At 44.6% G+C, this 25,768-nt stretch overlaps 1 protein-coding gene across 2 annotated transcripts in view; it reads left to right on the top strand.

Moving 5' to 3' along the window:
• OSBPL10 (oxysterol binding protein like 10) overlaps window positions 1-25,768 on the top strand; it is a 242,023-nt gene that overhangs the window by 126,534 nt on the left and 89,721 nt on the right. Inside the window, exon 4 of one of the 2 annotated variants that reach the window (XM_037070681.1) lies at window positions 4,154-4,345. The exons of the other annotated variant lie outside the window; for it this stretch is intronic. Within the exon in view, the coding sequence (XP_036926576.1) occupies window positions 4,154-4,345 (192 nt within the window). The remainder of the gene's footprint in view (window positions 1-4,153; window positions 4,346-25,768) is intronic. 2 annotated transcript variants of the gene reach the window in all.

Below are 25,768 nucleotides of genomic sequence, written 5' to 3'. Positions count from 1 at the left end.
GACGCCGGAGCCACCTTCATGTCTCATTTCTGATGGGTGCTCGTTCTATTCAGAATCTAGAAGTATTCCCTCCCCCCCCCCCCGGCTCCCGAGTCTTGTAATCTAATTGCTGATCATATAGGTTCTCCAGTAAGTATTTAATGATAGTTTGGGCTTCATCAGCATGATCATCATATAGAAAGTAAAGAGCAGGTCAGTGACTGCTTATGATTTTCTGCTAAGTGACCTTTTTTTAACAGTTTAAAAATCCGTTTAAGGCCTTCGTCCATCAAGGGTTAAGTGACGTAAGGAAAGAAACAAGCTTTGGCCACACGGCTCCCGCACGGCAGGCGCTGTGCTGAGCAGTGTGTGTGCATGATCTCATTTCATCTTCACAGGGGCTTTCAAAGGTCAATATTATTGTTCCTTTTTTAAAGATTAGGAAAACGATGCTTAACCAGAAAGCTTAAATAAACTCTTGTGAGGTCACATAGCTCGAACCTGGCGGAGCTGGGTGAGGGCAGCTTGTCTGCCTGGCTTCAAAGCCCAGGGAACAATCAGTCTTTCCTTGGGTTGGAATAAGCCTCCCAAACAATCCAAATGTATTTTAGTAGACTCTTAATGCCTCGATGAATTTACTGTCATTAAAGGATTAAAGAAATAGCTTTTCTCTCCTCCACACTCCAAGGGCACAGATTGAGGCTGAGAGATGATAGCTGCGTTTCTTTGTGATCAAGGTATATGTAATTCTTGGACCACAGATTTTCTCCCGTTACCTAAGGCTGTTAAAGAGTAATACCATGCTTCCCTGCTTTGTCTGTGTTCCTATTATATCCACGTTTAACCCAGAGAACCTTGATAAGCTATTGTGCCATTGCAGGGTAATGTACCTACCCCGGTTCCCACCCTGCTCCCCAGTCTTCTGGTGATTTGTAAAATTACAGCCATTACCACTGATCCGTTTTGAGTGCCGTGCCTGTTACCCAAGGCGGAGGCCAGGACCGTTGTGACCACCCTGCCTTGTTCTGGGTTGCTTGTGCACTGCTGTGCATCTCTCTCCCTTTCCCAAGCCTGCTCAGACCTCAGTTCTTTCACCAAGTCAGCCAGTGTTGATCTTCTTCCTCCTCACTTTTTTGGCATTTTCTGGTTGTTTCCAAATTAGCACCTTGTTATGCACTGTCTTACTCTTAGAGAAAGAGTGAGAGAGATGGAGGGAGGGAGGGAGAGTCAGAGTCCTTCTGTCCCAGTGTCTGTGCATCTTATGCCCCAGCATAAGCATCTATGGTGAAACACATATTTCTCCTTATAGATATTGGCACGTAGTAGGTATTAAGTAAATATTGCATAATTAGAATACAGAACTGGCATGGATCCAACATATCATTAACTGCCTTTTCTCAAGTTAAATGAGGTATAGGATCATTTAGTATGTAAATTTTACATAGAATTTAAAAAATTTTGGATCGATAATACATTCCCATGGTTCAGGATGAAAGAATATAAAAATAAACTATACAGTGAAAACGCTCCTTTCCCCTCTGCTCCTACTGTCTTGTTCCGTTTCTGTACAAATACCAGCTTTTTTAGTTTTGCATATATCCTTCTAGAGTACTGTTGTGTTTTAAACAAGTAACAATAAAAATACTCATTTTCAACATTTTGACGCAACTTGTCATGTTATAGGGTAGTTCTGCACCTTGCCTTTATCATGTAACTGTGTAGTTTTAGACCTTTCTTCCCCAGCCCAACTCAGAGACCTTCCTCATTTTCCTCTTAGGGTCCAGTAGTGTTTGTTCATGGTGTAACTATGTGGTATTTTATTTTATTTATTTTATTTCACTTATCTGTGCTGATGGACATCTGGGTTGTTTCTCATACTTTACCATTAAACATACTACTGTGGTGACCAGGGGGGACATACGCCATTTCATTGGGGTGCCGGGGTGTTGGGGGATGCTTCCGAAAACAGGGCATCATTGCCGGGTCACAGGGAAGTGCATTTGTAACTGCTGCAGGCACTGCCGACCGTCCTCGCTACAGGTTTCCCCCCACCTTATGCTCCCACAAACCTGTTTCTCTACGGTCCTGTCAACAGGTGGTGTACTCAGACTTTTGGATTTTTGCCAATCTGATGAGTGAAAGATGGTATCTAAATGTGGCTTGAATTTACATTTATCTTCTGAGTTCAGTTGAACATGTTTCCATGTGGTTTAAGGGTCATTAATCTTTTTTGTGAACTGTCTACAGCTTGCCCTAGTTTAATAGTTTGCTATCCTTATTGCTTCCTAGGCATTATGTTCCTAATTATAAATTAGAATGATGAGCTTTTTGTCTGTGAAACAAGGTGAAAATATTCTTCCTACTTTATTGTTTGGCTTTGTTGATGGTAGGAGTATGTCTTAAAAGTTTTTTTTCATGCAGAAGTTTTCACTTTTCAGGTAATCAAATTTATTAGGCTTTTCTTTTTCTTTTAAAAGATTTTATTTATTTATTTTTTAGAGCGGGAAAGGGAGGGAGAAAGGGAAGGAGAGAGACATCACTGTGTGGTTGCCTCTCGAGTGTCCCCTACTGGGGACCTGGCCGGCAACCCAGGCATGTGCCCTGACTGGGAATCCAGCCAGCCATGCTTTGTTTCGCAGTCTGGCACTCCAGCAGTGGCTTGGGCCACATCAGCCAGGGCTATTGTGCTTTTCTTTTATAGCTTTTGGATTGGGAAGTGTTAGACCTTTCCTACCCCAAGGCTACATGTTTTTTCTTCTAGTGCTTTTTGTTTTATTTTTTCTTATCTCTTTGATCCATTTGGGGGTCTGTGATCTGAGAGATGAGTCCAACTTTGTTTTTCAGATGACTGCCCAGTCATTTTAATACCATTTATTAAAAAATTTTATCTCCACTAAGTTGAGATGTCATCTTTACTGTTATTTGTATATGTCATCAAATACACTGTTATTTGGATCATATATTACCATAGGATAAAATATGAGCACACCAGTAACAAATGGGGATCAGTTGGTGGATAACTTACCACATTCACTTATGTAGTAGGCATTTATTAAGTGCTTAATAAATTAATTATTATGTGCCAGGTCTTGGGGGTATATAGACAAGTGTGAGAGAACCCCCTAAGAACGTAGTTGGGTGGTGAATATAATCTTGGTGCAGTGGACTGAGAGCAGAGGAGAGACTGAGACGGGAGAAGCTTCACACCATAGACAATACTCAGCTGCGTCTTCAAGGTTCAGCTGAGGTTTGCGGACCAGGAGGGGAAGGATATTCTAGAAGGAGGAGCTAGTAAGTGCCGAGGCGCAGGCCCGTGAGACTCTGTACTGTCTGGGAGGGCTCTTGAGTGGTTCCTCGTGGCCATAGTGTGAGGCAGCAGACACAATTGGAGGTGAGACCAGAAAGCTAGTTAATGCAAATTGTCTCTTAGGTGGGTGAGTGTAGGGTTTGGGCATGTCGTGTTGTTACCCCCATTGCCGTGCCTTCATCCCTCTAAACCAATGAAGAGGAAAGATTATGAGGAGGGACCCCCAGAATGGAATTATCTTCTGAAGGGCAAGACCCTTATAGTACAGGCTTCCCCTGCTAGGACCCCATCTGTATCAGTGTGCCAGCTGGCCTTGTTGTGAGGGACTGTGTCTAGCTTTAGTAAATTTTTAAAAATGACTCTTTCAATGCGTTTGCCCATCTCACAGTTGGGTGGTTTACAAGTGCACCTGCCTGTACTGTGCTGAGTGTTCAGCAGATTTTGACCAAAAACAGCATGACTCCTGTGCCCCACCCTCCCTATTCACCACATCCTGCCCCAAGTGACTTTGTTTTTGTTTCCCTGGATGAAAAAAATCTTCAAAGGGAAAAGTTTTGCTGATGTGGAAGAGGTGAGACAAAAAATGGCAGAAGCATTAAAAGGCATCAAACTCAATGAGTTTAGAAACTGTTTTGAGCAGGGGGGAGAAAAACATCTCGATGTGGGTGTATCATTACATCACATGGAGAGTACTTTGAAGGTGACTGAAGTTTAAATGGGTAAGAATAAAGAACAAATACCCAGTTTTTTATTTAAAAATTCAGTTTCGTGGGTCCCCGGCATAGAGGCCCAAAGTAAATGGAAGCCAACACTTGGCTGTGTTCTGCAGGTCCGTTGCTGAGTTTTGATGCCTGTTGCTTATTCTAGACCACTCCAAGCTCCCGGAGCCGAAGTCTCACTTTGCTCCCCCACGGAACACCCACTTCTGCGTCTCCCTGTAGCCAGAGACACCTCAGTGCGGGGGCCCCCGGTGTTGTCACGATCACGCATCACAAGTCGCCTGCAGCTGCCCGAAGAGCCAAGAGTCAGTATTCCGGCCAGCTCCATGGAGTCCGAGAGGTAGGCTCCGCTCTCCTACCAGGTCCCGTGGTCCGTGGGCGTCCAGGGCTGACCGTTTCTCTACCGAGTTCTCTTCCCTTGTACCATCTTGATGACAGAGAGAGAGGACCGGCAGCAAATGTCTCATCCACATGGACATGACAGTCCCTCCGGGTTTCAAAAAAATGATTTCTGTGTTTTGTAGCTTGAGTTGTTAGGAGACCTCTGTCAGAGCTCAAAAGGCAGGGAAAGCAAGCCTGAGAAACGGGGTTGTAAACAGAAATGCGTCAAAGTCGTCTCACGCTCAGAGCAAAGAATAGATGGTACGAAGTCACGTGCAGTCAGGAAATAACGAGGTGGTTTGAAACTCAGGAAATGCTAGTCCTATGGCCGATTTCCCCCCTTCCTGCCCCACTTCTCTGTGTGAAGTGCCTACCTCCTCCTCACCGTCACGGACACCCTCCGGGCTACGGAAAAGGTATTGTCCCTGCAGTCAGAAGACTCTGTTGTCTGAGGTCCTCTAGCAGCTCGCACCTGGGTTTCCGCATCTGTAAGATGGAGATAACCCAGTCCTTGCCAACAGCCCCTCAGGGAAGGGTAGAGGCTCACTGGTGATCCCGCAGGTGAAAACCCTTCAACTGGGAGTGCCTGGGGGCACCTGTGGGCTTGTGTTTTGTTCTTCTTGGATGCACTGGGAAGTCATCAGCTGTGGATCCCAGATTCTCAGGATTCATACCGTCTTTTGCAACTAGCGTCAAGAACAGAATACATACACAAAAGAAACAATTCTGGTATCCGTTGCCTAACTCCTGTTGAGTGCTGAGGCTTTTTGCTTGTAGCTGACTTGTGTCTGGACCTGCTTGTCCTCTGAGAGAAGTAGCCTGTCCTCTGTGTCAAGGTGGTGAGTGGGACTCCCAGAACAGGGTCTTGCTGCCCCCTAGTCAGCCTGCACCATCTTCTTTTCTAAATGTCCTGAGCCAGGTAGCATCGTGTCAGCTGACTTTCTTAGTCTGATTGTGGCCCACAAAAGAAACTCTGAAATTTTCTGAATGAAATTTATAGATGCAAATGAAAGACATTAATTTTTTCTTAATTGGTTTACGTATACACTTACTAACTCTTTATTATCTAATTAAGAAAAGATGCAGAGTTCCCTTTGAAATAGCAACCCTGATGTGAAAAAAAAATAATGTTTAGCTATGAGTTTACTTTTGCTCCACTGTGTGATGTGAGGAATGGTTGTGCATGTATATATATTGCTTTTCGTATAAAACTTTTTCATTGCCCTTTTCAAAAAACTTTTATGGAAAAACTTTGAATGTACAAGCAGTGGACTAGAATAAGGCTAGAATAAGGTTACCCATCACCCAACTCAACACTTCCAACTTTTCTGCTCCTGCTTCATCTCTTTTCCCTCACCACTTTTTTTCCCTGTTGCTAGAGTATTTTAAGGAGATCTTAAATATTTTATCGTTTTAGTGTCGCCAGTAAGTGCTTCAATATTTGTCTAACAGATAAAGACTTCAAAAACAACTTAACCACAATACCATCACGTCACTTTTATGTAAACCTCACTGCAGATATTTTTTTGCAAGTACTTTAGAGATACAACCCTAAAAAAAAAAGAAAGAAAAAAGGCAAGTTGAAAGTTCTTGGTATGTTGAGAATTTTTAATTCTATTATAATGTATCAGACAGATTTACTATTATAGTGATGACAGGGGGCTTCCTAGGTATGAAAAAAAGGGGGCGCTCGTGTTTAGTGAGCAGTGACCTAAGTAAAAGTTGAGGGACTTTGGCTTGATTTTTCAGTAGCATTGGATGCCAAAACCTTTTCTACCTCTGTTTTTTAAAAAGTCTAGTTTTTAAAAGAATAAAAGTATGTCCTTTGTGTATGCATGTATAAAATGTTAATTATATGAAATATATAGTGCAAATATATGTTGCGAAAGAAGGCTAAAGAAGGAAATCAGAATTACCCATAATGCTTCTTTATTTCAGTGAATTCACTCCTGGATTATTTTTTTCTTACATATTAGTTGCATACATACATATGTAAAAGATTATATAGTATGATCTAAACTTTGTAAGCAATTAATACGTAGCTGCTGCTTTTTTGTTTTCTGTTTCCATCTGTTAGGCAGGGGGGGTTATTATGATTTCCCAGAGAGTTTCACTGTATGAGTAATAATTAGGCAAAATGTTTCCACAGCCATTTTGATTTCTTTTTGTACTCCTAGGCAAGAGTATTTCTCTTCGAGGGATTGCTCTCGTCTATTGATGACCTTGCTGAAAATTAATTTTAAGTGAGCTTACTGAGAAGTATGTAAAAACATTGGTGGTTCAGAGAATTGAAGGCAGAGCCGACCGTTTTGGTTCTCAGATACCACGTCCAGCTTCACTCTGATTAAAGTGGGGTAGCTGTTTTGTGACATCTGTCATTTTAGGATGTGGACAGGTTCACCTTGAGAACTGTCTGAGCAGATTTTCTACCAGAAAGTTCTGCAGTTTAAAAAGTGTATTTCTGAGTGTACAGGCTTCTGCTGTTAGACTCCTCTTCCTTATCTATAAAATAAGCAGAAGAAAATGGCATCGCATTTTTAACCCAGCTGTACAGGGAAGATAAACTTAGGTCCACAGAAGCAATGGAGAAAATCATCGCATATAAGACAGATGTGCCTGAATTCCCGAAGAATAAAAGAAAAATAGCCCAGCCAACGGCAGTGGAATAAATTTTAAATGGAATGCCGTAGCTTGAGTAAAAATTATGGGACAATTTAAAAGATTAAATGGTTATCATCTAAAATATAAAGAATTGAGATGCCAAAGGACAGTACCCGAAGCCCTTTCTGGAAGTGCTTAGGAGAGATAAGTTTGGAGAATCGGGGGCTCGGCACCGTTGTGAGGAGAAAGGGAACACACCGTCACCAGCAATTCGAGGAAGAAAAATTAGGACTACTTTGTCTATTGGATTACTGGACATAACGGTCGTCCGTCATTGGCTGGGGTATTCGTACGTGTCGTTAATGTCACACACTGTTTGCTACAGTCTGGTGATAAATAGGAAGAATTAAACACAAAATAAAGCTGTGTATATCCATTGACTCATAAATTCAGCATTAGGAGCTATATGTATATCCAGAGGAAATAATCCATGGAGGAAGAAAGTTCATTTGGGTAAAACTATTCATACTAATAAATAGATGCAATAAAAAACTCATGGGGATGACTAAAAAATGTAGTAATATTCATAACGTACTGAGTTATTATGTATCCACTTAGGGTAAAAACGCTGTTAGTGGCCCTGACTGGGTGGCTCAGTTGGTTGCAGTTTTGACCAGTACACCAAAAGGTCGCAGGTGTGATCCCCAGTTGAGCATATGCCTGGGTTGGGGGTTCAATCCCCAGTCAGGGTGTGTGTGGGAGGCAACTGATCGATGTTTCTCTCTCACATCAGTGTTTCTCTCTCTCTCCCTTTCTCCGCCCCCTCACCCCCCTTCATCAGTCTCTAAAATCAGTAAAACATGTCCTTGGGTGAGGGTAAAACAGAGTTCTTTCAGTATTACTGGCACATGGGTACATGGAAGTGAGAGAAGAAAATCAGGGCATAGAATCATACACACACATTGGACTCCATGTCCAGCTTAATGTAGTTCAGAAGTAGTTTAAAACAGTGGTTCCAGAATTTTGGGTTTTTCTTGGAAAGTAAAATTTAGAATTTTGGGGGCAACGTTAAGTATTGCAATTTTTTATTTTGTCCACTAAGGACATTTTTTAAGTGTAGTGCATGCTTGACGCCTCCTCTCCCCACCAAAGCGATATAATCTCAGCATAAAGAGCTACTTACTGCATGAATAAAAGAACTACACGCTTTATTTTCCTGTTTTACTATCTTATCTTGATGAAGAGACTTCGTTATGGATTGATCATGGCCCCGTGACTCTCTCTTTTTACAACACAGAATACCACTGGTTTTTAACTTCAGAGTGATTTTCAGTGTAGCCCGTCCTCTCCATTGCCAGCTTTTCTTCTTTCTAGTTCATGCCCTACTCCCCAGGAAGCCACCCTCCTGAATGAAAGTGTTCCATTGTACCCCTCTGACTCCCTGCTGTCCACAGGATATGAAGGTTGAACTCTTGAGGGTGGCGAAGGAGGCCCTCCATCATCTGTCTCTACCTCCCTGGCCTCGCCTTCTGACCTCATCATTCCTTCTCATCCCCACCATGGACTTCCTACCTCCCTCTGTTGGGAGGTCCATGGCCCAGTAGAACTTCCTGCCTTGATGGAAGTGCTCTGTAATTTCGCTCTCCACTGGGGTAGGTAGGTGGGGCCGATGAGGTCTTAAAAGGTGTTAGTCTGAATTGAGATGTCTTCTAGATGGAAAAGGTGCCCTTGATTTTGAAGACTTAGTTCAAAGGAAGTATTATGTTTCGTTAATAGTGTTTTAGAATACTCATTATGTGTAGAAATGAAAATACTTTATGTTGAGTTATATTAAACATATTTAATATAACATTAACATGTTATATTAAACATATTAATGTCACTTGTTCCTTTTGCCTTTTTAACTGTGCCTGTAGAAAATGTAAAATCATGCATGTTCCTCCCATTTGTAGTGTTATATTTCTCTTGGGCAGCACTACTCCAGACTGTACACTTGCTCACTCAGTGATTCGAGTCTCCAGGTATTAATTGAGCACCTACTATGTGCCAGGGGCTGGATTTCTATGCTGAAAGCTGTGTCTCATTCATCTTTGCATCTTCTAGTCCTAATTCAGTTTGCTGGTTGTGTTCACTGAACATACTGATTGAAGGACCCGTTCTCTAGCGGTTGGAACACATTAGAAATGGAATGTGGAGGCATTCAAGGGTCATTTAAGTGGGGTGAGTGTGAGTGAGGGGGAGTCTGGCTATTGGTTGAGTCAGATATTCAGAGGGTCTCTTCCCACTCCAACAGCACTGGGTGAGGGGCTGCCTGAATGAGTGCGTGAGGAGTGAGGGTGGCGGGCGGCGAGGCAGTGTGAGCCTCTAGAACAACCGCAACGGCGGTTGTTCTAGAAAGAGAATCTCACATGGTGTTCAACATCAGTTCGACCCTCAGCTGCTGAGTATGTGCTGATTGAAACGTGTGGCATTCTTTTGTATCTTAACTCTTCTTAGTTAGCTCTTAGACTTTCAATGACATGATAACATGTTTTCAAACATAACTCACCTTAATTTAAATGGACACAAGTTCAGTTGGTACAAAGAAGTTCAGTGTGAATTTTGTTAAATTCTTGTTTGCTAGATGCTGTTTGAAAAAAAAAAAAGGACAACCCTTAATACACGTTCAAACTAATGGTGTGTGCGTGTGTGTGCAGCCCGCACACACACATGCATTGAGTGGGAGAAGGGGAAGTCAGGGTGTTTCTTCTTTTCCTAATTCCTCATTACTGTTTCCTGGAAGCGACTCCCGAGATGTTCTGTGTATTTGTGAGCATGAGCGTGCGCACGCATGTGTGTGTGTGTGTGTGTGTGTGTACACACACAGATTCATGTGTATGTATGGGTCTGTTTCTGATCTCAGGTGCTTTTATTTTAACCATTTTCTTCCTTGGATTAGCGCTAAGAAGATTCTCTAAAGAGAGTATCTACTAAAATTTTTCTCTGGATGTAATTATGTTCATAGGTATGGGCATACCAAATATTTGAAAGATAGAATACACTTTGGGGAGTCCAGGATTGTTGTGGCTTTGACCAAATGCTTTTCAGTTTTGTCACTTGGACTTACAAAAAAAAACCCATTTAATTTAGTAGGGAAACTTTGTCTGGATTCTGTCGTTTGACGAGGGAGAGGTCATGCTGTTGAGTCACAATGGGTGTGTGAGGCATACGTTGAGATTTGATTAAGCTTTCAATTAGAATTTATCGACAAATAGGAATTATTCTTCTATTAAACTTTTTTTTATTAGTTTGCTTCTAGGCACATACTCCTTTTGAAGGGAGAGAGAGAGCTGTTTGCTGCACTGCTTTATTCTGGGAATAGATAAACTGTATCGAGGCTGGGTAATTTAATACGGTTTTAAATCTTTCACGGGGTATAATATGTGGGAGAGATGTGTGTTTATAACATGTGGAGAAGCTCCTTCCCCAGCTATGTGAATTTATGCGTGTTTCTTCGTGTAATTGCGCTGTTACATTCACTGAACACACATACCAAGGAAGTGCCCTAATGAAGTTGCTGTCTTTATAAATGATACTCTTTCCTTTCCGGGTGATTCGGCCCGACCCTCGTGCATATGAATGTAGTGCAAGCCTGGTTAGAAACCTTGATTCATGGAGAGCCTTTGCTAAGGAAGCAGTAACTGTAAAATATCCCCCTAGCAAATTTTATTAGCTGATCAATTTTAAGGTAGCAGTCAATCCGGGCAGCATTAAATATGGGCCATCCCATCACCAGGGAAACCACATTGCAGGGACAAAGTAGATTTTTTTTCCTTTGTGTGAACAGAATGTTGATTTTTGAAAATGTCCTAAATTAATTCTCCTGTTTGCTTTTCGGATAGATGATAACAAATGACTCTAGCAAGTAGTTTTGGTAGCGATTTGCCATCTTTTAAAATACGTCTGCTCCTGACTTCAGTTCTCAAAAATTAAAATGTGTCATTAATGTCCGTGATTTCCAGATGTCTTTCAAGCAATAGCGTGTTATTTTCTAATAAAAATATTACAGATCCTTCCTATTTAAAGACAGGTAAAAGTAGTATTTATTAGTGTGGATTTCCCTTGGAAGGTAAAGTGGGCATTTATTGGTCATGAAGCAAGTTGACCTGGGGGCAGTGAGGCTCCGTGGCCTCCACAGAAGCCCCTTGGCAGCCTCTGGGTCTGGGCAGTTTGCAACAAATGGTTGTGTGATCCGTGGATTTGGATTCCGTGTTGGTTTCCCGGTTCTGCCACAAACAGTCCCGCAAACCGGGTGACTTAAACAGCTTCGATTTATCCCCTCACCAGTCTGGAGGCCAGCCGGTGAAATGAAGGTGTTGGCAAGGTTGGTTCCTGCCGGAGGCTCGGAGGGAGAAGCGTCCCGTGCCTCTTCCTAGCCTCTGGTGACAGCTGGTGACCCTTGGCAGTCCTCGGCTTGAGGATGCATCGTTCCAGCCTCTGGCTCCTTTGTCACACGGCCTCCTCCTCGTGTGTCCCTGCTCTGTCTCTCCTCATGTAAGGCCTTCGGTATTGGACGTAGTACCCATCTTGGTCCAGTTTGACCTCGTCTTGGCCCACTGACTCCATGGGCCAAAACCCCATCTCCAAACAAGGTCACATTCTGAAGTTCTGGTAGACGTGGAATTTGAGGAGCACTGTTCAACCCAGGGCAGATCTTTATGAAATGAAGGTTTTTTTGTGCAGAACACTTGCTGATGATTCTTGCATTTTTTGACTTCCTGGTGGTGACTTAGGACAAAGAGCCATCTGTGTGCGCCTCAAGTCCTTGGGCTGGTTTTTCAACGTGGAAAGCCTGGCGTGACTCCACAACAGGTCTGACCACACTGTGGGGCATCCAGGAGCAGGTCTAGGCCAGGGGGCATTTTTTGAGCACAGGAGAAAGTCACCTTGCCTCTGGGGTTCTTGCCTGTGCCCTCTGACCTCTGGCCAAAAGGGCCCAGGGAGGGTTTGAGGGCAGACTGGCCAACAGGACCAGGCCCTCTCTCAGAAGTTCTGGCTCTGCCTTCACAAAGGCTGGGACAGTATGGGGGCCCCGTGTGTGCGCCCAGCAGGTTCTTGCTCTGACCTTAGCCCTTCACTAGGACGGTGGAGCTCAGCGTGTGCCTGCCACTTGAAAGGAGCTTGCTCATATTGAATGCTCACATATGCCTCCCTGAAGCCTTACACGTGAAGTAGGTTCGTGCCCACTGTACAGGCGAGGACACGGAGGGACCAAGCTCAAGCTGCTGCCGTGAACAAGCAGCGGTGCCAGAACTGGGGGCCGTGGACATCTCACTGGAGCCGCCTCTCATGACCAGGGCTCGTGGAACCTTCCGTCCGAGGTCCTGGAAATTTTGCTTCCGTTTCTACGTGGTGGCAGGCAGGGTAGTGCTCATGGCCTTATGGCATCCTTTTAGCCACCGGTACCTTACTTTACACGTAATTTCCAGGTTATAGGTGGTGTTAAAGGCAACAGGAAGTTTTCATCTTTGTAGCTTTGGATTATATTACACACTTGGTCCCGAGTGTCATTTTGTAGAGAAAAATCTCTACCTGTGTAGATTATAAGCGACTATAGGGCTGGGACACCTGCGGGAGGTGTGGGCCCCATAACTTCCTGTGTGATCTTGGGCAGCTCATTTGACCTTGGCCCCCACCTGTAAACTGAAGGTTCCTGGGGGTCACCAGCTCAGAGATGCTTTGGTTGTCTTTACATCAGAAGTTGGTGCCATGGTGAAAAGGACACGATAGAACTTCTTTCTGATGCTTAGTCTTCCCTCCATTTACTTAACCTTCATTCCTTGGTTATTACTTACTCCATCGGAAGTAGATAGGTCTGTGAGAAAACATTTCTGTATTTTTATTTCAGGTGACTTCCTTGTGTAATATATTCCTTATTCCTTATATTGGAGAGAGTCCAATGCAAAACATAGGTGATTTACATTGGTTGGCCAGTAGGGAGGGAATGAGAATTCCCATAAAAGCGAACAAAAACTTGACCTGTGCCCCATATGTTGGGAAAAAAGTAAAACGGTTATTATTTTAGTATACCTTTTTATCTCCAACATAAAAATAATTGTCCTTCTGACATGCTGCTGGGAAAATCATTTTCTTTTTTTTTCCGACTTGTGTAACTGTTTCAGCCCACCGCCGGAGAACACATCCATCAGCTTAATGCTCAGGAGGTGAGGCGAGGTGAAGGTTTCTTGTCAACAGAGGCAGCAGCACAGTGAGGCGTGTTGTTTGGAATTTACTAACATTTGGGCACATAAATCATAGCAGTAATACTTCATAATTACATAGCGCCTTTCATTTGAGATTCTAAAAAGAATTTATAGAGCAACTTGTGAGACGTGACAGCTGTATTAAACCCTGTGCTTGGAATGTATTGATAGCGATAATTCAAGAACCAGAATTTGGATGTGGGGAAAGGTGCCCTCCTGCTCCGCCCAGAGGAAGTGGGCTGGGTATTGAATTGTGTCCGCTACAATAATCGGGTTACTTGAGATTTGTGGCTATTGACTTTTGTTCAGAGGTCACTTCCATGTTAACTCTTATTTCTTTAAACCAGCTGGAGTTTCGAGTTGTTAATGATTATACATGAGATCAGATTTAGGACACGTGTACCCATAGATAAATGTTTGCCATATGTTGACAGAGGCTTTCTCATTCCTCTCTCCCAACCTCGTGACCAAAGCTCACGCCTGTTTCGGCTTCTTAATGTGTTCCATGCATGTGTTGTCACATGCATGTTTATAGGGACCCTGTGTGTATATGTGTATTTTTTAAAATAGTCTTATTTAAACACAACACTGGCTGTAGTATATTAGACACATCAGTATGTCCTTGTTGTATCCTGTTACGAACTTTGCTGCTTTCCCTTAGAAATGGCTCTTTATCAATATGTGCAAGAACTATATTTCTATTTTTGATGTCAAAAGAGTTCTCTTTCGTGTGACTTAAAAAACTGTGGCGCACTTCAAGACCGTTCTCCAGGCCACAACCCTACGTGTGGTCTTTCAGGCCTAGGCACAGGAGATTACGAAGGCTTTGCCCGGCAGTCTCCGTGCGAGGAAAGCTGCCCTCCCCACCCCAGACTGGATGCTCACACAGGCCTGGCCGTGGGCCAGCCACGCCGCCGCCCCCCAGTCTGTACTCCCAGCCGGGGTCCTCTGCCAAGCTCCCCTTGTTAGAGAACGGGGCTGGCCGGCCATTCCCCACTCTGACTCAGTCCTCAGTGCTTTTCCATTTTCAGCCTTTCCCCTCTCCATGTGCAGGGAAAAGGTCACCTGCCCCGCCACCTACACTAACGGAACTCACCCTGGCTTGGGCCCTTCCATATGGGAAAACGGCCCCTTTTTTGGGTATTGCCTCTTGTGTATTTTATCACAGGAAGGAGATCAAGCCTTAGTTGTCACCTTCCGTTTGGCTTTTTGCCCTAAATGACCTCTTCACCTGTCAGCTCAGCTTTGGACACTCTTGGTGAACAGTGCAGGGTGTGTCTAAGTTTTTGCTCTCACAAACGAGAGGAAATGTCTGTGTCCGTGTGCTGCTCAGTAACAGTGAAGAGCATGGGCGGAAGATTGCTTGGCCGGGACTGTCAACACCACCCCAGCCGATGTTCCAGAGCGTGGTTTATACCGTTACGGACTCACTGTGTTATCAGACTTTCCATTTGCCCGTTGGCAAGGGGAACAATGGTATCTCATAATTTTAAATTCTGTTATTTTAAGTGAGGTTGAGTATCACTTCATATTTATTAGAGCAGTTGCCTTTTCTGAAAACTGTTTTCTTTCCTTTTTTGTTGAATCTATGTTCTTTTTTTTCTCATTGATTTCCAGGAGGTGTTTATATATTAAGAAAATTCACGTTCCTCGTTTTTCAGCTGCCCTTGGAGTTATTGAGGGTGTTTTATTCTGTGCTGATTTTCACATAGTTGAGTTACCAAGCTTTGCTTTAGAGACTTGGAGCTCTGTAGGTCATCCATACTTAGCGGAGCTCCTTCCACTGCAGGCTTATTTCAGAAGCACCCATCTATTCAAATACCGTTGTGGTTCTATTTTTTAAACAGCTTTATTGAGATATATCACGTACCATAAACTTCATTCACTTTAAGTTTGCCGTCCGAGGAGGTTGAGTGCATCTCCACAGCTGGGCAGTAGGACCAGAATTCGGTGTCAGAACACGTCCGTCACTGCGCTTTACTTTTATTACACTTCTAAGTGGTTTCAAGAATTATGCTTATGGTTCATGTTTATCGTTGGATTTTTGTTTGGCCTGGGATTTATGTGGTGCAAGGCGTGAGAACAGCGCCCGTCTGCATTTTCTTACCAAGTTCCAGCACCGTTTACTGATGTGGCTACGGTTTCCCCGCTGCGTGGCTGTGCCGCCCGCATCCCACGCTGAAGCCCGTGTTTGCGTCTGTCTCGGGTCTTTCTCTTCTGTTTCGTTCATTCGTCAGCCGATTCACGTTCAAGAACCACAGTATTTTATGTATTGTCACTTTAGTACTTGGCGAGGCCATTGTGTGGATAGGCCTGCTTCGTTTTGGCCATTCCTGGGTGGTCCTTCTCCGTAAGAACTTCAGGGTCAGCTTGTCTGGGTCGTAAAAATACCACAGCTGTCACCACGGTACTGGCTTTAAAAAAGATTAGGATCACCTTACATTCATACATTACTTAAGAACTGGCATAGGAATAATGTCCTTTTTAAGAATAGGGGCATCATGACTCATCTTTCAACTCACTTCAGTGTCTTTTTCTGACCATTGGGAGCATTTTGACACATATGGTCTCTTACATGTTCCTTTCAGTTGCTAAGTATTTTCTCTTACGGCTATTGCAAACGGGATTCTTCCCCCATTATTTTTTCTACCTGATTGGGCCACGTGATTGTGTGGCTTGTCCACGGGGAGGATACTGCCTTCTGTGGGTTGGATTTATTCTCAGAAACCTAAATACATTCTGTTATTGTTTGTGGTAGTTTCTCTGTTGATTTCCTTGGGTTGGCAGGTGCCAGATCTTATCTCTTGCAGGTAGTGATAATTTACGCCCTTCTCTTGATTTTTATCAAATTTGTTTGACTGTATTGGCTAGTATGGCCAAAGCCATTTTCAATAGTAGTGGTTATTGTGATCCTTCTTGCCTTAGTCCTAAAATTTAGGGGAGAGATTAATTCACTCATCTGACGAATATTGTTGCAGGCCTGTTCTGTTCCATGCAGGATTCTAACTCAGGGAATACAGTGGGAAGCGAGACAGACAAAGCCTTTGTTTCAAGATGCTCAGACTCTGGTGGAAGAGACAGAAATGGAAATCAAAGAATTAATAGATGGCAGGTTCTATGAGGTAATGTGAGGAGAAGGGTAGAGAATAATGTGAATTTAGGATGATGAGAAAGGGATTTAGAATTCTTTCAAGTGTCTTTTTATCAGCTCTGTTTTCATCTTAATTTGACGTTTTGGATGCACTGGCTGCCTGTGGAACCCCGCCCCTTTTCCCCAGCCCTGGTCACCGGCGTTTCTCCTCGGCCAAGGGACTTCAAGGGAAACCCAGTGATCGATTTGTCCTCTGTCCACTGGCTGGTATTTGCTTGTTCTCATATCATTTCCAGGATGCTGACTGTTTAAGAAATGAACTGGATTTGTTCGAGAGCAGGGTAATTTATCGCCCTGGATAGAGATACTGTTGCTAAGACAACTGACTACTCTCTGGGACCGTAATCTGCAGATGTGACACCTGACAAGATCTCAGGGTGCCTTCGAGCTCCTCCAGGCAACAGCTCTGCCTGTGTTTCAGGCCCAGCAGCTCCTGTGGTCCTTCCTCTTTCGCTCTCTGCCAGCCACTGAAATGTCTGCCTGTGCCTCTTCTCCCAGTTCCTCCCTCCTCCAGTCTCCTGTCAGACGTGCTGGGCTGACAGGAGTAAGGTGGGAGAGACTCTGGTCTGACAGGGTGAGTGCAGAACCTTGGCTCTCTTCTTCCCAGGGCACCACTTGCTTCTCAGGTGAGACTCAGGGTCGTCATAGCTAGTTGCTCATTTACCAGGATCAGGATGGCAATGTGAACTGTGACAACTTCTTCATGCTATGTAAGTCCCCCAGTCCCCTGTTTCTATTTTTTTAATTGTGGTATGACTGACATATAATATTGTTAGTTTCATGTGTACAACAATGTTTCGATATATGTAGATATCTTGAAATGACCACAGTAAATCTAATTAATAGCCGTTACCACACAAAATAGTTACCAGTTTTTTTTCTTGTGATTAAAACTTTTAAGGTTTATTCTCAAGAACGTTTCAACGTGCAGCACTTGTGCTAACTGTGGTCCCCGTGCTGTATATGATATCCCCAGGGCTCATTCATTTTATAACTGGAAGTGTGTACCTTTTGACCCCCTTCACCCATTCCCACCCCCAGCCCCACTCCCTGCCTCTGGTAGTCAACAGTGGTTATCTGTATCCATGAGCTTGGAGGGTTTTTTAAAATTAGATTTTACAGATACGTGAGATTAATGTGCTATTTGTGACTTATTTCACTTATCATAATGCCCAGTGTGTTGGTCTTTATACAAACAGATAGTGCTATTGATGCATCATTATATCATGGCCCATCATCTGTACTGTAATTCTCAAATTATTTCTTACATAGGCCTCTGTGCCTCTTTCTCCCTGGAGAACTTGGTTTTAAACTTGGCCAAACCGCGTCTCACCACCTCCACCATTACTGCCCTGTTCCGTGAGGCTGTCATCTTGCCTTTTAACTGTAGCTCCTGCTTTGCCATTGCCCCCACCCTGTCCTTCCCACACAGCAGCCAGAGCGAATCCCTTAGGAGCCATGTCAGGTCATGCAACTATTAAAAAGGCTCCGGTGGATTTCCACTGTACCTGCTCTAAAATCCCAGATCTTATCCACGGCCCGCAGGTTCAGGAAGGCAGGTCCCTGGCTTTGTCTCTGACCTCACTTCTCAGAGTATTTCTGCTCTCCCGCTATTTCCTGGGTTCCAGCCACCTGGCTGCCTGCTGTCCCCTGCACGTGGGAGGACACCCCCGATCCAGGGCCTTTGTGCTCGCCTTTCCCCCCACGGCCCCCCATACCTCCCACGTGCCTTACCTCACGTCTTCCTGGCCGCTGCCCGAATGCTTCCTGCCCAGGGAGGCCCTTCCTGACCACTCTGTATAAGGTAACACTCCTCCCCTGTCCTGCCTCCCTCCTGCTGCCCGCTCCCTTGCTTTATATGTTTAGTACTACTTACTACTTCATTATTGCCTGACACTGTATGGTGCTTGATTGGCTCATTGTGTGTGTCCCGCCCCAGAATGTAAAACTACATGGAGAGCAGGGCCTTTCTCAGCCGGCACGTGGAGGATGGCTCAGCGCACGTAGACTGAAAGAAGGAATGACCCTTGTGATTTCTGTTTGACTCTCAGCTGAAAGAAGGACGTGGGGAAATGCTCATGAGGACTGGCCACCTGGGATTTTCTCGATCATGCATATGAGTTCAGTCTTTCAGGACGAGATTTGGGTTATGGGAGGCTTTCTGGGAACATGTTTGGTCAAGTCAGAAAATGGTGAATTGGACACATGTCTTGACTGGCTCCTAGCTGAGCCTGGGGAAAGTATGGGAGTGGGGGCTTCTACCAGAGGCTCTGGGGGGGCTGGCCAAGGGTGGGGTGCTCTGCTGTCCCTGCCCCAGTGTCCCAGGCAGTATTTCATCACTCCTGGAGGAGGGGGTCAGTGGTACATTGGTCATGTGCGGCTAAGCATTCAAGAGTCTACGGTCAGACCTCCAGGCTTCGCTTTGGATTTGCCATTTTCCCATACTGTGGTAATTTAATGTGGATTGCTGCTTTCTTTGTCTAACCCATGCAAGCCAGAATCCCAGTTTGTTATGTCGGGTCTACGTGGAAGAGAAAACCCATTCAGTAGTGGTTTCAAATGATAGAACAGAAAGCAAGTAGGACCGCCCCCGGGTGAGTATGGGAGAATGAGAAATGCAAGGCAGTGTATGGTCACACTGACGAGTTTTCCTTCAGCTCATAACAAGTTGTCTTCTCTGTTGAGCACCGTGAGCTTCTGGGAGGGGACCTGGGAGCAGTGTGGGGACCCATAACTAGGTTTAGTCCGCCCTTCCCTGGGGCTTACTGGCTTGTCCACGAGACAAGTGGACAAGGAGCTGAACCAGCAGTTCGGCTACTTATATGAGCAGAGAAAGTTGCAAATTCCTAGAGTTAACATAGGTAACACCTTGACAAATGAACTTTGTTTTAAAGTTTTATCCAAAAAGAAGCGTCCGAAATACCTTGCAGGAAATCACTGTTCATTAAAAAAAAAGAAAAAAAAAGAAATCCATCCTTATTCATTTTAAGCATGAACAAAAGATATGTCTTAAAGCCGAGAACAAACAGCACACCCTGAACACCTTTTAGATTAAATAATAATAATCATGAATTTTGTGAACGGTGTCGAAAAGCAGAAGGAAAGTTAGGCCTGATAATGAGAACGTAAGAGCCGTTAGGCGGTAAGATGCTTCCTTGGAGTTAGTGGTGCTTGTTTGGATTAAAATCCGAATCATTTTTACTGAGCAGATGCTCAAAATGAGAAGCTTGATCATTGAAACAGCCCAAATAAATTGTAGGCTAATGCTGATTCTGTAGTTGGGAAAGTGGTCTTATTAAAGTTGAATAATCTTGGAAACAGCTTAGTTTCGGAAGGTTCGTTTAGATCACTAATGTTGCTCTTTCTCGCTCCTTGGCGGTCAGCACTTTGTGTGTGGGTGGAGTTGCCGAGTCCTCATGAAGCACTTTTGGGGGGGCGGGGGGCTGTTCGTTAGGTCCACTATGGGGTGGCAGGGTTTGGCTGAGGAGATGGTAATTTTGAAGCAGGTAACTCTGCCTGTTAAGGTGAAGGCCTTCAGATAGTTTCTCTTTTTCTTTCCTAATATGCGCATAGGCCTATTAGTTGGTGGATCCCATTCTGCTGCTTTTGCTCAATGAGATGACATCACTTTGTTTATCCTAGAGCAGGGGTGTCAGACTCCTCACCAGGGAACACATCAGCCTCGCAGTTGCCTTCAAAGGGCTGAATGTAGTTTCAACTCCTTAACAGTGAAGGAAGTTACATCCATACAAGTCCTAAAATTATTTCTGCCCTTTGAAGGCAACCACAAGGCTGATGTGGCCCCTGGTGAAGATGAGTTTGACAGCCCTGTCCTAGAGGCTGGATCACTTGGTAGTTAAGAACTTGAACTTGTCACCCAGTCAGACTGGCTTTGTGTTTTGCTACTGACTGGCTGAGTAACCTTATGCAGGGTTTCTAATCTCTTCCTGCCTCATTTTTCTAATCTGTAAAATGGGGATAATATCAGAATTATCTTCGGGATTAAAAATTCCATTATGTTGATAATATAGGGTAATAACCTTGGAACTAAAATATCCATGATTCATGCTTATATAATAAATAATTGAACAAATAAATAAAGGGGGAAGGAACAGCTTTTCCAGACAGGAGAATTTTAATCACTAACTGTACAAAGACTGAGAGGAATAGATTGCCACTGTGCAAAGAGCGTAGTGATAACTGTCGGCGAGAACCATCCCTGGACACTGAAAGCACTGAGGAAAGGTATGGTGAGAAATTGGATGTTTGCATAATCTCAGAGCATCTCCCCACAAGACAAGTACAAGCAGAAAATAGGACTTTACAGTGGAGAAACCCGGCAGACACCACTGTTACTAAGTGATCAAGGTCGACATCACCAGTAATAAGTCATAACGATAGCACGTACCCCCCAGTATGGTGGGTGCCTTGAGAAAGCTGCTGCTTCCTTGTCATGGACCAGCATGCCCAGTTACTGACCTGAAATACTCCTGAGGGTATTAAGGACCGCAGAGCATGTGCAAGGACCTTCCCTTGGAAGCAGCCATGGTTTGTGTACGAGAGTGCATGGTATGTGTCGTCATCGTCATGATTCAGGTTCTGGTGAGAAGTTGATGATCCCAAAGACGATGTTCTGTTTGGAACTTTTGGCCCTCTTGCCCTTTGATTGACCAAATTGAACCCAGGCAGAGAGTATTAAAAAAACAAACAAACAAACGAACAAACAAAGAAGAAAATGCACTCTTTGCTTGTGAGTTTCGGGTGCTGCTGTTTAGGATTTGTGATTTGGAGCAGGTGGCTTAAATGCCGCGAGCCGGCACATTTTTCATCTGCCGAGGGAGGCTGATAGATGTTCCCAGCCATCACTTTTGGAGTGCTCGCCCCGGACCAGGCCCTGTGCTCACTCTTCTCCACAAGCAGCTCCACGAGCTACACGGCATCGTGATCATCCTTTTACAGACAGGTCCTAGAGGCACAGGGAGGGTGAGTAACGCATTCAGGGTCAGGTGAAAACTGAATGTGGAGCCGGAATGCACACCAGCTGGTTGAGTTCCAAGCCCACACTCTGGACTGTGGCTGTCCTGTAGTCTTCTGCTCTCCCTTGGCACGTCTGAGACTCGCACCCAGAGGGAGAAAGTGCCCGAGATGTACCCCACAAGGAGGACCAGATGAGGTCAGGTGATGGGAGGGCCTTGTGTGAAAGACCCACTGACGTCTGCTTCAGAGGGACAGTTTTCTGGGATCCAGACTCAAACTGTATACAGGATGTGAAAACCCTGTTTTCCACCATTAAATAAAAAATTTTAAATATACTCGAAAGGTTTACTTAATTGGAACCAAGTGTGGCATTTGAGGGTGGGGTTTCGATTAGTATGATCTCATAGGAATACAATGTAAGCCACCTATATACTTACATTTTTTCTATTGGCTACATTAAAACTAGTAAGAAATAGGTAAAATAATTTTATTTAATTCTTTTTCAAAATAGTGTAACTTCAGTGAATGATCAGTTTTTAAAAGTTATAATGAGATGTTATATTCTTTTTTCATATCAAGTCTTTGGAATTCAATTGTGCATTTCACACCTACTGCATACATCTCAATTGAGACCAGTCACATTGCATGTGCTCGGTGGCTACCTGTGGCCAGAGGCTACTGGATTGGATAGCCTTTATTGGTGGATAAATGAATTAAGACAGCCTTGCAGGCAGCCGTTGGCACCTGGACCCATAGTCTGGACCCACAATTTAAGTATAAAATTAATCATTATTATGAATGTATGTGGACACCAGGTTGAGAAGGCTGGGGAGAACCGTAGATATTATTTTGTCTAGCATACACCTCCCTCCTTCCCACTTTGAAGGAGTAAGGGGGGAACAATAACTTTCCCTTTGCCCTACTGAGTTCTCCTATCCCCGTAATAGGACAGCCTGACAGGAGGAAGCCAGGAGTGCATTACTGTGCGTACCTCACGTACACGCAGGAGTTCCCTGGGGAAAAACGAGTAACTCAGAGAGGTGGCTTAGCATTCTGCTTCGTGCAGCATCTTCAACAAAGAGCCACGAATAGGCAGAAAGATGACAGGACAAGGGTCCCGGCAGTTTCGGGGTCCTAGGGAGGAGATCAAGCCAGTTAGTACAGTTGTTCCAGATTCCTCCAGTGCCGGCTCCAAGTTAGACAGGCTCTGACGTTGTCTCAGGGGGTTAACCTTTGTCCTGTCTGGAGAGGTGGGGGAGCAGGGGGCACCTTTGTGAATGTAGGTCCTGCTTTTGGGCAAATAGGGGGAGGACATCGAGCTTTCCTTGCATCTGCTTCTTTCAGTTGCTTTCAGCTCAGAATAATTCTTTTGCCCAGTGGCATACTTTTGGGTAGCCTGATCTCTTTCTCTTCAAAGGTATGGGTGCTCAGCAAGATGTCTGAGGTCACACAGAGTTATTGGCGTTGCCGGGACTCCACCCTAGTTGATCTTTGGGGTGGAAATGACAAAAAGTGACTGGGACTCATGTCAGTGGTCATACAGAAGAACTGGGTTATGTATTTTGATGTACGCCCTTTTATGTGGAAAAACAGCAGTGATCTTTAGTAGCTGCTTCAACTTCATTTTCTCTGCTGAGCCCCAAGGACCGGAGAGGTTAAATGGTTTGCATGAAGTCTCTTGACTTGTACCTGTGCTTTTGCCATCCCTCCGGGAAGATAATCATGGGAATCAATGATTTTCAAATAACAGAGCAAAGGGAGGAAATTCCAACTGTATGCTAAGGGCTAATTCAGTGTCTTAACTGTTTCTTTTTTTATCCTTGCGGAGGACTTTTTTTTTCATTGAGTTTAGAGAGAAAGAGACAGAAAAACACTGATGTGAGAGAGAAACATTGATTGGTCTCCTCCAGTCCATGCCCCCAACTCCCAACCTTTGGGTTAGGGGAGGACACTCCAACCAACTGAGCCACACTGGCTGGGGCTTAACTTCCTTTCTGAACACTTGACCTCAATTTCCGCCCAGCCCCGAAGTCGTTTGTAAGGTTTATGGGTCTTTCTGGAAGGAACCTGTATGAGACTGGGAGAGATTGCTTCAGAGTGGGAGAAAGGGGTCCCTCGCTGCCTGAAAACACCGGGGATGAATTTGGTGCTCCCTGTGCTGAGACAGCGCAGGTAAAACTGTGCTGAGCGGTGTGTCTGAGCCAGGAGGGTGGTCAGCTGTAAGAAATTGCTGAAAGCAGGGGCTCTCACCTGGGGGCATTGGGCAGTGTCCTCAGGAGACACTGACTCACAGGCATCCTGAGCGTGGAAGCCGGTGAGCATCCTGCAGCACACAGGACAGCCCCCCCGCCCCCGCCCCCGCAGCGATCGATCTGGCCTGGAAAGTCGGTGATGTTGTGGTGAGAAGCCCTGACTTACGGGTGAGAGGCGAAATGCATTGTGAACTTTCTGCATTGGGAAAAGCTGATTTTCTTCAATCCGCGTTCTTAACTCTGTTGTTTCTCAGGAGTACGAACTTAATTATAGTCGCTTTTTTACTGGGGTAGCTAGAGCGTCTGCATGATTTTGCATTATTTTATAAAGCAGAGGTGCTTTTTAAGACCTCAGAAGTCGTCGTATTTATGAGGTCATCTTGTTTGGAGAAGGTATACATATATTTGGTACTTAGTTTGGGGTTTCTTACATAATTCCCACATGTGACTCTTCCCCCGTTTATTTAAAAAATTTTTTTTATTTGTTGACTTTTAGAGAGAGGAAGGGGGCAGGAGAAAGAAATAATTGATTCGTTGTTCCACCCATCCATTTATTCACTGGTCGATTCTCGTATGTGCCCTGATTCAGCTTGAACCCCACCTTGGCCTACAGGGCAGCGCTCCAACCAACTGAGCCACCTGGCTAGGGCCCTTCCCTTTTCCTTAAACCCCCAGAGTGTTGAAGCCTAACAACCTGGTAAAAATCAGTTAGCAACTATAGTATCAGACATGTATTGCCAGTTAGATTATATATCTAAGTTCAGAAATGTGTTTTAAAATTCTGCTTTCATTTTCCCCATAAATCATTTATGCTGCAGGGGTCATGCAAACGGGTGCTGGATGGTGGTGCTGGGAACGTCCTCAAAGCCGAGGGAGGCTGCAGCACCTGGCTGCCGCTGCCGCTGCTGCTGCTGCGGTTATTTTAGGCAGAGAAAGTGATAGGCGCTCCCCCAGTCTGGCGGGGAGTTCACAGGTGTAGATGCCGCAGGAAGGAGGAAGGACTGGAAAGAGAGGCCGGGACTAGGAAGGAGTTCCTGCTTCCTTCTGTTGGCGTATGAACACGGAGGGCTGGTGGGGACTAGAGAAGCCGGTGACATCCGCTAAACTGGGAGGGATGATCTGTTCTCTTAGAGGCTACGACAGAGGGAGTCTGAGACTTGTTTCATGCTTAGCTTACAGGAGATCCCAGTTGTGTGAGCTCTCGGGGGCAAAGCCCATCCCTTTTACTTTCTGGACATCCAGCATGTGTGAATGGCTGAGTGTTTAACGAACCCCCTCACCCCCACCCGCGCGCGCGTACACACACTCACACACACACACACACACACACACCCTAGAGACAAAACAAAAAGCTGCTGTGGCCTGTCTCCCCTTTCTGGGTAATTATAAGCCTTTCCATTGTATCACAGGTTGGGCTGGGGGGTGGGGAACTACTCTGCCACAGGCTTAAAATGTTTGAGAGCTGCCCACAGCTTTTTGGAAACTTGGGGAAGCTTCCGTGAAATGGTCAACATTACAACTTCATAATGACTTCTCCCTTCCCGAATGTTTATTGAAAGTGCCACATAGTGCCTGAGGACTTGAAAGCTCATGGAGTGGTTTTTGAATTTCCAGCTGCCGACGTATCTTGTTCTTTTAATCCCTCACTACACCTGCATCTACCACTCTGCCCGTTGTATGGCTCAGTAAGTGTTGGACTGAACTGAAGTAGTCTGTGTTTTCTGTTTTTATTTCCTTACCAATGTGGCCTTTGAAATCTACTTTCTCGTTTTAATCATTGTGTGCTTTTTAAGATCATAATTACTTAATTACATTATTGTTTTTTTCCCCCCTCATTTGCTGGTAACTAGACCTTTAGGGTATGAAAATAGGTTTTAATGGGTTTTTAGTTACTTTGGCCGCAAACACTTCACTTTGGTCAAGTTTGTAAAGTAAAAGTGACTAGTGTGCTCTGTTCTGCAAGCCAGTGAGAGCCCCAGTTTCCAGTGGGCTAAGATAAATGCGTATTGCAAGCATGGCGAACTACTTTCAGAGCGGACGACGGAATTTATCCTGCCATGAACCCTTACAAATACAACAGGAGGCCATCAGAAAATGCCAGAACCTCAGGGGAGGTGCATCTGTATTTTCATTTGCTGTTCATTCTTCCTTGATAACTT

The sequence above is a fragment of the Sturnira hondurensis genome, unplaced genomic scaffold (genome assembly GCF_014824575.4).
Source record: "Sturnira hondurensis isolate 20B ecotype Veracruz unplaced genomic scaffold, ASM1482457v3 Scaffold0019006, whole genome shotgun sequence".
Taxonomy (NCBI): Eukaryota; Metazoa; Chordata; class Mammalia; order Chiroptera; family Phyllostomidae; genus Sturnira; species Sturnira hondurensis.
This window is presented reverse-complemented; position numbering and strand designations above follow the sequence as displayed.